Source organism: Drosophila eugracilis, unplaced genomic scaffold (assembly GCF_018153835.1).
Source record: "Drosophila eugracilis isolate 14026-0451.02 unplaced genomic scaffold, ASM1815383v1 contig_952, whole genome shotgun sequence".
In the NCBI taxonomy this organism is placed as follows: domain Eukaryota; kingdom Metazoa; phylum Arthropoda; class Insecta; order Diptera; family Drosophilidae; genus Drosophila; species Drosophila eugracilis.
This window is the reverse complement of record NW_024573870.1, coordinates 77,663-90,496: the sequence shown is the minus strand read 5'-3', so window position 1 is coordinate 90,496 and position 12,834 is coordinate 77,663. Positions and strand designations below refer to the sequence as shown.

The 12,834-nt window shown below is 41.7% G+C and overlaps 1 protein-coding gene across 1 annotated transcript; it reads left to right on the top strand.

Annotated features, from left to right (window-relative positions):
• Positions 1-582: 582 nt before the first annotated feature.
• LOC108106828 lies at positions 583-866 on the top strand. Its single transcript, XM_017214065.1, is given in 1 exon segment — positions 583-866. A coding segment is annotated over 1 exon segment (186 nt). The 5' UTR covers positions 583-680.
• The last annotated feature ends 11,968 nt before the right edge of the window (positions 867-12,834 follow it).

Sequence of the window (12,834 nt, the reverse complement as noted above, 5' to 3'; positions counted from 1 at the left end):
CGCGGCATAGCAGTTGCTCCTGTTCCTGTTCCGCCACCGGAAGTACATTGAATGTGCCAGTGTGTGTATCGGTATATGATGTGCACTGCAATATAATAAAAGTTCCTAATATCTTTGGTCTTTTTATTCTATTTAAAAGAGTCTTTAAATATGTTTAATATGTAAGAACATCGATTTAGCTGATTTTGTGTTGCAGTAATTTCTTACAGTGTACCTCTACTTTCCTCCCTCTCTGCCCAATCCGCGCTTTTCATGCGCAAATTGTGCATTTAAGTCGACAATGGCGAGCCAACAAAGGCAACGGAATGGGATGTGGAGTACTCGTTATATGGGATATAGAATATACGACATAGGATATAGGATATGTGGTGTTCTCCTGCTTGTGATGCAGCTCACCGTTGCAGGGTCCTTATTGTGATGCTTACTTTTACTTTTGTTCGGTCTGCAACTAACTGAAGGCGGTCGGGAGGCGTTTTGCTGTCAAGTCTACGAGCTGGGAACTCCCTCCGGTGGTTGGTAGGGAGCCCTTCTTTCTCTCTGGTTTCCAGCAATTTCATGGAACTTGGAGATATTTATATTTGATTTCAGTAAACGAAATATAGTTTTTCATATTATCCATCACAGTCCTTTTCAGCTTTTCAGCTTTTTCCTCAATCCCAGTTTTATTACAGTTGTCTAACATGAAACTTTTCTTCTTTTTCCCTCTCACTCCATGAAACATTTTTCATTCGCTTTATTGCCCTCTTGGGCTGTCACAAACAAGTGTGGCCAACTTCAGGCCACGCCCATATCAGGCCACACACACTCCCCCCTTGGCCGTGTTTTCCTTGGCAATGTCTCATGGCCACGCTGGCCGGCCAATTTAAAATTCAATTTAATTTCAATTGATATTGGAAAATCTTTCAGCACCTTCTCCCTCCTCTTTTTCCCCAAACTGAAAAACCTATCCACACGCAGCGGGGAAGCCCCATTAACAGTTTCTCGAGTTCTTGGTTTCCTCAGTGGGAAAAGCTCGCTCGGACTGTCGACATTGCGGTTGCCATTTCAGCGACAAAAGGTGAGAAACCAAAAGCAATTACATCACAGATTTCAGTTCTTTTCTCGAGAAACTTTGTTGATAATTGGAACGGGGCTTCTTCTGGTCGAGTGGCAGCAAGGACCCAGACAGAAACCAAAGTGGGTGGCTGGAGCCATAAATTATGCACAGGGCACGAAAGACAGCAACCTGAATGGCAACAATAACAATCTCCGGGAAAGTGCTCAGCCATCATAACCCAACCCTCACTAATTGCCCCAAGGTTGGTCCTCAAAATTTCCCAGGCAGCAGCAGATTGTTTTCCTAGCAACGCCGTCATTGCCTCGGGCTGTGAAAGATTTGGTACACGTTTCGGTCATCTCATAAATAAAGGCAAAATTTCATTAAGACAAATTATTGTCTATCAATATGTTGCCACAGAACATGAACAGAATGGGCAGGACATTGCTCATTTGCCAAGCAAACTCCCCGACTCCCCGACCAGTTTGTATTTGTATGTTTACATAATAATATTTGCGGCTCATAATTGCATAAATTTTTAAAGCGAAACGCGTTTCAGGCTTGTGCAACCTGCAATCCCTCATTGTTCTGACCCCTGATCCCGTTTCCCATATTCGGTTTGGAGTGGTTTGGTTTGGTTTGGTTTGCCGTACTCTTTACAAAGGGTATGTCGCTGGTTTAATAAATTTAGGTAAATATTTTAATTACTCACTAAAAATATGATAAAATATTTGAAATTTGATTTTAATAAGCAAATTATGATGTTATTGTAAAGGATAATTTATTGTTAAGTTAGCCGGATATTTTTAAAATTTCTATATCAATATAATAAAATATATTAAAAATAAATATATTAATCTAATATAAACCTCTCAAAGAGTATTCCCTTCATAAACCATTATAGACTCTCCACTTGTTTTGCTTGGTTTTGGGTTAAATACGTAGAAATTAAATTAAATATGCCCGCGGTTAAATGTCGTTGCAGGTTGCCCTTCCACAAACACAAAAGGGATTCGAACTAGGCCTAGGCTTTAAATCCAATTATGATGATAACCAGGGGGAGTTTCCCAGGCAGGTGAGTGTTTGTGTTAGGACACGTGCAAGAAATGATCGAATATTGCAGCATTAGGCATATAGATAACAAACCCTCAACTTAAAAACTAATTGTTTAACCAGCCCCAAAGATAACTTTCCCATTAAATGTGAGAGTTCGACCCTTGCCTCTGCGACACTTGACTTCTTCCTAATTGTTATGACCACATAAATTTCATTTTATTTCGCTTCAACTATGCGGTTGTCACAGAGTTCATCGATTTTATCGGTTTCTTCTTCAAAGGAAGCAGCGCCAAGTCTTCTTTTCGAGCTCTCTTGAGAAACTCATCATCCGTCGTCTAGAATAAATCGAGTGTGAAATTCGATAAGTGGCTGGGGATTGTCTGAGTGCCAGACGATCACAAACTGCCACTTCAATTGGGAGTGGGATGTTCTTTTTGTTTATGAACAACCAAAATCGACAAATACAAAACAATTATGGTTGAATTATGAATTACGATCCACTTTATGTGACTTTTACGATGGCAATTCAAATTTGTTTCGTGTTTCTCAAATAAAAAACGAAGTCTGTTAACTCTTAATTCCTTTTTGCTGTCCTGAACAGTTTACTTTACTTTTCTTTTCCACATTCATTGCAAATTCCATAAGTACTAAAATTATTTTTAATAATTATAAATACTTATCTGGAAAACACACACTTTCATTGGCAATTTCATCATTCTACACCCACCGACCACCCCGCTAAATGGAATGATTTACATGAAATTCTCATTTTCCCAGGGCCAACCACTTGACTTATGACCACCACCACCACCACGGACCACTCCGCCCTCCCCAACTCCTTGGGTTGACTAAATCGCTACTAAGTATTATACTATATAGATTATATGGCTGGGCTACGCACACACTCTCAAACCGACACGAATAGAAAAATGCTTGGGAGTAGAGCACACACTAAAGACACTAAGCACGACAAAAAGACATTAAACACGACAACGAAATAAAAAAAACATTGAAGTTCCTTATCAGCATTTCCGCTTTTCGTGACCAATGTCTTGGAGTGTGCACACACGCTTATACTCGTATTTAGGAAAAGCCAGAGTGTGTAATGATATTGGTTACAGTGTGCTGGTGTGCGTTTTCAGGAATATCAGTTTCGCACACTCCATGGATCTCAGTTGGCATGCAAAGGTTATAGAAATGGAAAAGGCGAGGTCGGGGGTCGGCTTCCCCCTCTGTGCTCTCCCTAACTCAACCTCCCTCCCTTACAGTTAGTCTTAATTTCTGGACATGCTCTTGGCCACACTGGTTATCCTCCATTATTCATAAATATGCAAATGCCAGGGCGTAATAAATTCCTGATGCATGGCCAACGGCTGCGGGTCAATTTCTAGCTCACGCTCATGGGCTTTACCTTTGCAGAGAAAGAAACATCTAATACTAAAACATTTTACTAGATTTTTAGCATACATCTTTCTTACAGATCATAGATAATAAATAGTTCGATTTTTTACTTAATTTGATTATTAAAATTTACAACAAAATAATACAAGAAAAAGAGGTAGTAGTTTTTGAATTTTTCCCTGTGCATCCTTGCCAGCAATTTGGGCTGCAAGTGGTTGTGTGGTTCAGTGGCTGCGTGGTCGTAGTTGAGCTGTTGGGTGGTGCTCGGCCTGTTTAGCACTCAATCTGAGGCGGCTCCTCCGAACCGCTGGCATATGCCACATTACCTCCGCAGCAAATTAAATGGTCTCGCATTTGGCCCAGCTCAAACTCAGTTCTTAGTTCTGATTCAGGCTGTTCTGTTCCGTTCTTGGATTCTCGTTAGGGGCGGTTGCATGTGGTGGGCGGTGCCCGTTCACACACACACACACACACTCCATCCTTTTGTGTGTGTAATCTGTGGAAACCACACACATGCATTCGCCACAGGACAGAAGTCGGAGGACAAAAGTCCAGGAGAGATATGCTCTGAGATGCGGGCGTGACTCACGAGTGGGAAAAGTAATTGAAATGCTGACTGATTTGTGTGGGTGATTATGAGAAGATCATTAGGGATTATCAGTCAACTTATATCGTAACATATTTTTAGGATATTCTACAGCCCAACTAAATCTTTTCTTATAATTGTTTAAAAACTTTCACGTTTTTATAAATATTTATGTTCGATAGTTAAACTCTTGAAACTCGTTTTATTATAATTTAATTTCTTATTTCAATTAGACAGTGTACTTACGAACATCAATTTTCCAGTCTCGTGTAGGTCCTGGGAAATAGTTTGTTGTTTGGGCTTCCCAGGATGATTGTTCCCGCCTGGACATGGATTTAAAACAACATAAATCATACATTTTTTGCACTGGCAAAGGGACAGCCCAGCTCCCTCTGATGAACCCCCAAGAAACCCCCAGCCCACCCCTTACAAGGGGACTGTGTATAATGCGCACAATCGCAGCCAGGACACGAAATCGGAAGGAAAGGAAGTCCTAATGTGTGGGGAGTCAGTCAGTCAGTCAGTCAGATGAGGGGGTAGTCAAAGGTCCAAGGTCCGGAATGAGAACTGTTTGCGCAGCACAAAAATGAGTTTTCTTTTCCGGCAGTCCTGGCAGTTGGACCTTTGTGAGGATGGCAGGACACAGGCATTGCCATCGTTACTTCTTCGGGACTTGAGCTTGAGTTTGGCTGGGCAAACAAGCGTATAAATTGAGTTATAATTTGTTCAGCTCCGGATGTTGGCTTCTCCGTTATTTAAATGAATCCTCCTGATTTTCTGATAAGTCCTCAGACATGTGGCAATTGGTTGTTATCCTTTCTGGTCGCTTGCCTTCTGATTTTCGGGGTTTACCCTTAGCCGCAATCATTTCAAGCATATTTGCTACGGTCTTCAAGGGTTCCGCAAAGGCAAAAGAACGGAAGGAAAACTATGATTGGCTTAGAGGCAATTGGTCATGGTCGTAGTTCCTTGGATGAGGAAGACTAAACGGATGTGTGGTTGGTGTTTGAATAAAGGAGTTTAAGTTGGGGAGCTGAATTGAGGCCACTTAAGATTTCAAAGGAAAGGAATTCGTTTTAATAATTGTACTTCAACGGCTTACTTCGAACCTACTATTTCCTCTAATTACCTTACCAAAACAACCAGATTTTCGTCCTGTTTTCCCGTGCTTAAAATGTTGCAAAATTTTCCCTTTTTGCCTTTACTTAATTGTATACAAAAATATTGTTTTTAAGAATTAAGGCAGGCAGAACTAATACATTGTAATTAAGCAAATTTTCAGGGGAAAAAATGAGAAGTGAGAGGTAGCCAACCTTTATCAGTGGGGAGAAGGCCACTTAAAATGGCAGCCCAACCACCCGCTCAACCCCTTCGATTAAAATGCGTACAATAAAATTGTGATTTCTTTTCGAGAATTTTCATTTGTACTTTTATTTTCATATATATACCTTTCTCACAATGCGTTTTTTTTCGCATTCTTAATGCTTGAAATGGCAAAATGGCAAAATGGCAGTTTACGCTCGGTTCACATTTTGTCCTGTTGCTGGCAGAAAACCCAGCCCCTTTCCCCATTTTCCCCCTGGTTTGCCACATTGAGTGGCACTCTCGAGCATGTCTTTACATCTCTTTACGCTTGGCTATGGCCGTCAAAAGGGGGAGATTGAAAAGTCAGTGGAAAAGCGGGGTTGGGGGACACTCTCGGGGGGAAAATGGCGGACCCATACATATAATTGAGTTATTACTTTAAATATAAATACATCACACCACTATCATCAAGTGCTCAACACATGTTACGTTCTCTGATTTATGTTGCAATTGAATTGGTCTGTGTTGCTGATAAAATCCATAAGATAAACCCAGACGAAGAGCAGACTCCTTGGAACCCTTCCACACTCGTCGCACTTTGTATATTCCATGCTGGCCGTATTTTTAGACATTTATCAGCAATCCAAAACAGAACCGAACCCGAAGTACCCACAACAAACAAACAACCAACTTAACATCTGAATCTTTGGTCTTGTCTGCCCTGCCATTCAGATCACTTCAATTCTCTGTATCTGTATCTGTTCTTATGCACCCGCATGGATCTTTTGGATCGCGTCTGAAAATCGATCTGCGAGTCGCAGACAGAATGCGCAAAAATGCAAAAAAGTCACGTAGCCAGCAAAACAGACAAACCATATAGACAACGATTTACGAGAATATATCGGAGCAGGAAAAATAAAGGGAATATAGCAGGTTCCAAACGGGGCGGGAGATGCACGTGGCATTGATCTGGTCGAGTAGGTGGGTGCGAAAGAACCAGAAATGAGTTCACTTCAGACTGCACTGCGCGAAATCGGTTGGTCAGTGCTGGGGGGGAGGGGATGATATAGTTTCGATATCATAATGATTCAATGGAAATTCCAGGAAGTTCTATTGGTTATAGACTCTCTCTCTAGAAATGAGTTTTCTAACTTTTTCTATTTTCAGTGTTGAGTTTCCTATATTTAACCTATGATCATAGACCAAATTTCGCCAAGCGTAGGCTTAGTAGCAAATGGGCAATTAAAGTGTCAGAAGTTCGGGACATGCAATATTTCATGACGCAATGCCTAAGATTATGAATATAAATGCAAATTAGTCTTGGGCTCACCCCATCTCAACCATTTCCGCACCCTTCCCTATTTCTCCCACCCCCAGGTGGGTTGATTCCACCTGTCTGTTGTGGTCAGCGGTGGTTAGAGTGGGATAAAAATGAGGACTCGAGGGGTTAGCTAGAAAGCGGGAGCGTGACAATCATTAAAAGTCAACCGACGACGACGACGACAACGTTGAAACGTCCGACGTTGAACAATCACTGAAAATGACTAACGGTAACCACGATAGCTCACATCCGGACCAAAAGTCCTGGCCTGAATATACCTACATACACGTACTAATCACATACCAAAAAAAAAAAACGCGGCCAAGAAAAGCTTTTGGGCCCGTGCACGTTGAAAGAAAATTACGCTCTTATCTCGCTTCCTGTCGTGACACAATTTTCTATCATAGAAGCCACTCGAGGACTCGACTTGATGTTGTTCCTTTGGCCACCTTTGTTGTTTTGCTTTTACTCTTGTTGTTGTTGTTGTTGTTGTAAGTCAGGTCAAATACATAAAGTTATTATTGCTTTTACTATTTTAGTAGGTGGGGTTTAGGGGTGGTAGAAGTAATGATAAATGTGCCACGCTCACGTTTTCCAAGTCACAAGTTTTAGTTTTGCTGAGGGACCAACGTCATAATTTCCCTAAATTCCGATTTTCAGGGAATTGTCTTAAAAGTGGCTGGTATATGAAAACCCAGAGATCACGGGATTATGAATAATAACTAAGATCAAAGAGTGCTTAATATATTATAGGGATTAGGTAGATATAAGAATGTATAGTTAAATAAAGTTCAGAAACTTTAACCAGTTTTATAGGTATGTCGTCTTTTTAAAAACTAGAAAGTTTATTAAATTTATTACTCTTAATTACGTCAGGTGTGGCATTTAATTTACTTAAGCAATTACTTTACCTTTCTATTAACAATAACTCAAACGTAAGTCCACTAAAATCTAAGAATGGTAAGGGGCCATTCCAAATTTCTTAACTCACAAACATTGTTTTTATAAGCCAAAAGTAATGGCCATTTAATGCATAATTTGACTGGCTAAGCACATGCAAGCGAAAGTAAAGGACTTGAGAAATTCCCAAGCCAAAGTTTTCTATGAATTTCATAAATACTAATTAAGTGGGTCGTTCTGCCGCTCTTCCAGGGTACAAAGACCTGGGCTATCTCACTCGCACCCTCTGTCTCCCAAACGTAATGAGATGAAAATCGAAAAAGTCCAACGTACGTGACAAATTGAAAAAAAGCGCATCAGTGGAGCGAAGTTAACTGGTGAGACCTGTGTGGAATCAACCATACAATATTGGACAACGACGACAGCCACGACAACGACAACGCTTTTCTGATGACTTGACCAGAAGCAGCAAAAAACACACGCAGGGCCAACAACAACGACGGCTACTGTGACTGAGTTTTACGAGTACCGAGTAGTAAAAAAAAAAAATAAACCAATATCTCAGAACGTCACCCAAACGATTTTCGAGACGGTAAGTAGAGCTCGGTGCTACGCGTTCTGTAATACTATCTAGACACGTGAAATGAGTTATCAACGGTAAACAGTGGGGCAAGTGGCTAGAAAGTTAAACTAACATATTAAGAAAAGGTTTTAGCTTTCATTAGGATTTCTAATTAATAAATATTATTATTATTATATTATAAATAGTAAGACAGTAAGAGATTTCCCAACTTTTTAGCTTCCCCTTCCCTTCCAACCTTAAAACGTTTCTTGTATTGTTTATTATTTTCATTTTTTGAATAATTTAGTTCAGTTCCCAACCACTGTGCCACCTCAGAAACCATCGTTGTAAGCATAGAATCTGCACATGACTAAAACTGATTACCATGACGCAGATCACAAAAAATGTCTTTAGAACTTACTAAACTCCACGTTGTTGTTGCATGGAATGGGAAGGGGAATATTGTCAACCATCAGCCCAAGTCCAATTACGACTTTTACAGATGGATGCTGTGGTCAGGTCTGTCCTTCGTTATGTCCACCTCCATTCCCTGACTTCTGCTGCCACTTTCCAGCCTTTCTTCTTCCCTTAAGCCATCCCCGCAGCCATGGCTCATAACTTTTTCAGTTAATGAAGACATAAAACTCAGTGCTTCGGCAGCTACGGCAGCTGAAGGCAATAAACACAGCAGCAGCAACATCAACAGCAGCAACAACAACAGCAAGAGCAACAACAACAAAGAGTTGCCTCTTTTTGCGGCAGAGTTTTTGTTTGTTCTTTATTTTTTGCTCCCTTTGTTTATTTTTACAGTCACAAGAAAGTTGCGCTGCCAAGTTGGAGATATCGCCGACGACGAATGATAAAGTGGAGTTATGGTTGGACGGGGGTGTTTTGAAAAGGTGTATATCTATGTGGCTTTGTGTCTGTGTGGGTTTGTGTTTTTTTTTTTTATGTTTATATATCTGTATATATATGTACCTGCCAACGCCATTTTGTGCAAAAGTTGTTGCTGCCTGATGTTTCTGCTTCTGCTGCGTCGCTGCTTCTGCCCACTGTCGCTATCAGCGCACATCAATGGACCAACGACAGTGTGGCGACACAATTTGGCGCACATTACGTATACGCAACGAGGGCCAAAACGAAAGAGCAACAGCAGCAGCAACAGATGAGCGAGCGGGATGGCCATATCCTATGAGATAGAGAGCGCCAAATGAGCAGCGACTGAGAGATATGATAACAGCAACAGCAGCAGTAACTGCGACACGGCAGCAACTTCGACAGAGACCACGCCCCCAGTTGTCTGTTCCTAGAGATATCTTTATGTATATGTACGTATGTATGTTTGTTCCTGCCACAGTCAAGGACCTCTTGGAGAGTCTTTGTCCTTGGCTGGTAACCTCTTAACACACTTCATTAATCAAATGCCAGCAGCAACAAGAGAGCAACAAGGCTACCTGGTGAATTCGCCGCGGTACTCAATCTCTCTTTCTCCAACGCTCTCTTTTGGACAAAGCTCCACCCCAAATTAAAGCGCAGACGCGGCAGAAAGAGAGGGGGCGAGCGAGAGAGAATGCGGCTGCATGTTGCTGCTGCTGGGACGCCAAAAAGTTCTTCGCTCAGTCAGTCGAAGCCGAACGATGACAAACGAATGACAGTCGCTCTCTGCTTTCCCCATCACCTCACCTGTACTACCCATCCCCTTCCCCAAATAGAGAGAGAGATAATGACAGAGAGATAAGGGAGACGACAGCGAAATGGCGACAACAACACCAACAACTCCATTGAATGCCCGCCAGTCAGAAGCCAGCGTTTGTCTGTATTAGTGCGCGTGTGTGGCATTGTCTGTGTGTGTGTGGGTGTGTGTGTGTAGATGGGTGGCAGAGACTGCTGCACGATTACCTCATACTGAAAATTGCATCCCCCCAACTATATACAAAATAAATGTTTATATGTTTTTGTGTACCCGATGCGTGTTTGTAATTTCCTGATAATTAAAAGTGCGCTGAAAATTATTTCACTTTGCTCCTGGCCACTCTCCAATTCCTCCATCCGCACCCCCCTTTCCCAGCTATGAAATTAATGAGAAACTCGCCACTGGGATAATGAAAAGACTTTCCTTTCCCTTTGCCTTGTAGGGCGGCCATAATTTTGAAGTTACCTCTTAATTAAGAAACGTGGAGTCTTACTATTGGGGTCAGCTTGGCTATTCCTGCTAAACTGTTTATAATTAAAATAGTTAAAAAATGGAAGGATTTTTAAAATGTTAGGCATCATGTTTATAAAAACCGGGGCCTAGGTGTCATTAAAATGAGATTAAAACCATTTCTTAATATTTATAATATTATCACAATATAAAAAATACGTTGAAAATCGTAATATGATTCACTCATTGTTATTTACGCGCAAACTATTACTACTACTTTTTTACTACTATACGATAAAAGATGTATTACGTCGAATGATTTGAGTACGTTACCAGCTATGGGAACGAGGAGTTATCTTCCAGTGGGCTTTCCCTTTATTGCACGCTAATGTCTGTTGATATAGACTTTTCCGGTGCATGATTTAATTTCCTTTCGCGATGCCCTATTATAGACATTGTTATATCGTATTTTTAGCATACCCCACCCCTTGTTCCACTTTTTCCTCTACGGCATTTTCCTCACACAAGTAGACGACCTTGGAATAATTGGCTAAAATCCCAACAAAGTTCTGCCCTCCAGTGTGCATGTACTATGTAAATTTATATTTGTTTTTGGCAAGATCAAGTGCAGTGCATAAATAGAACAATGGACCTGAAAATGCAGCACCCCTTGTACTCACCTCCCGCCTCAACCCTGCAAAAAAAAAAAAATCCAAACTTTTGGCGCCTCCCAAATGACGTACAAAGAGTTAGATAAACAGCTATGAAAACTGCAATTATTAATAAGGCGCAGCGCATTTGGATGCCAAGATCCGTTTGGGCCAATTATACGTTCCATAAAGCTGACCCAAACTGAACAGCAATCGTTAAAAGATTTGGACTTTGGCGAACAGTCTTCGCATATATTTTACGAGATGGAACAAAAACAAATGTTTTTCCCTCGGCTGACTTACTTTTATTACGGCTCTGCCACCCACCCGATCTGCCTATTCACCTCTCAATCATTTTTTTTTTAGGATGTTTCTCTTTCTTCTCGGGTAGCTCCTTCTCTTTCGGTTTAGCCTGCTCGCCTCTCGCTTGGTAATAACAAAAAAATGCCAGCAATGCGCTGGAATTGGAACGCAACTAAAGCCAGAAATATTATTATCCAGACTGGCCAGGGGCGTTGGGTGAAGAGTGAGTGAGAGCGGTGGGGTTTGGCAAGGGGGTGGCTCTCTTCTAGCATGAATAATTAATGCAAGCGAAATATTGATTGCATGTACTTGAAAAGAGTTCCAGACGACGACGTCAGACGTCCGACATTGTCGGGCCTATATGACAAACGACTGACACGCGGACTGAGCAGGCGACAAATCTACACTCCCCATCCACCTACACCACCCCCTATGTGACAGGACACACCCTCCTCCCCCCCCCGTCAGTAGTGCCTTTTGCCTGCCCATTGGTCAGAGGGTGGTCCTGTTGTCAAGGGGGGTAATGGAGTGGGTGTTGCATATATTTTCCCAGTGGGTGATAAAGAAGGTTAAAGGAGGGTTTCTGGAGGGGTTAAGAAGGGGTCACAAAGCAGCTAGGACCTAGGCCCGAAACTTGGCATGTGCACGGCCTGTTGGGCTTTAATAACAGCCATATAGATAGATGGCCAAGATAGCAAGGTTAGCGACTTTTCTCTGACTTCCAGAGGGAAATTGCAAAAAAGGCTGCTTGGGCAAGACTTAAGGATCAACAATATTCGGAAATCAGAGAAATAAAGTAATCCAAAGGAATAAGAAAGGAATATAGGTTTAGGGTAAGTCAAAGGGATAAGTTAAAGGGTTGATTTGTTAAGAAAATCTTGAGAAATATCTCATTTAATCTCTAATTTGATATGTTATTAATATATATTTAATAATAAAAACATCTTCATTCTTAACACTGGGTAGATTTTTGGGAATCATACTGTTATTTTTTATAGCTCCCAGCCAATGAGGTTTTCACCTGCCTCCCACTCTTTTTTGGCCAGGTGAAAGCCCATTGGATGGGCAATCGTCGAGGTCTCATTTGGCGGCCTGGGGAGACCCTTGTCTCTCTCTTCAGCAGAGCGGGGAATCTTGCGTGACTTCATTTGCATGAATTACGTTGCGTTTTTCGTGCCTTGCCGTTAGTGTCCTTTGGCTGCCCGCACTCACACACTCGCAACTGAAACACCTGAAATTACCACTACCACGGCGAGCACGTGCCTGTGTGGTTGGCTGGTGGTGCGACGGAGTTTCGGGAGCTCCACCCGTTCCTTCATAATTGCCACCGCGATAGTCAGTCTCCTTTATTCCTTGCCTTGGCGGGTTTTCCTTACTTCTTTTTTGGCTTGGTATGGAAAATAGCAAACGGTAGAATGGTGGAAAAGCTGGGGGAGTGGAATAAAAAAAAGTGAAAAAAAAGAAACTATAGCGCATAGACGAAATAGTCGACGTTCTCTGCTCCGCTCACTTTATTTTCCGTTTTCAGTTTTCCGCTTCTGTTCTCTGTTTTCTGCCTCGAGTTCCGTCGT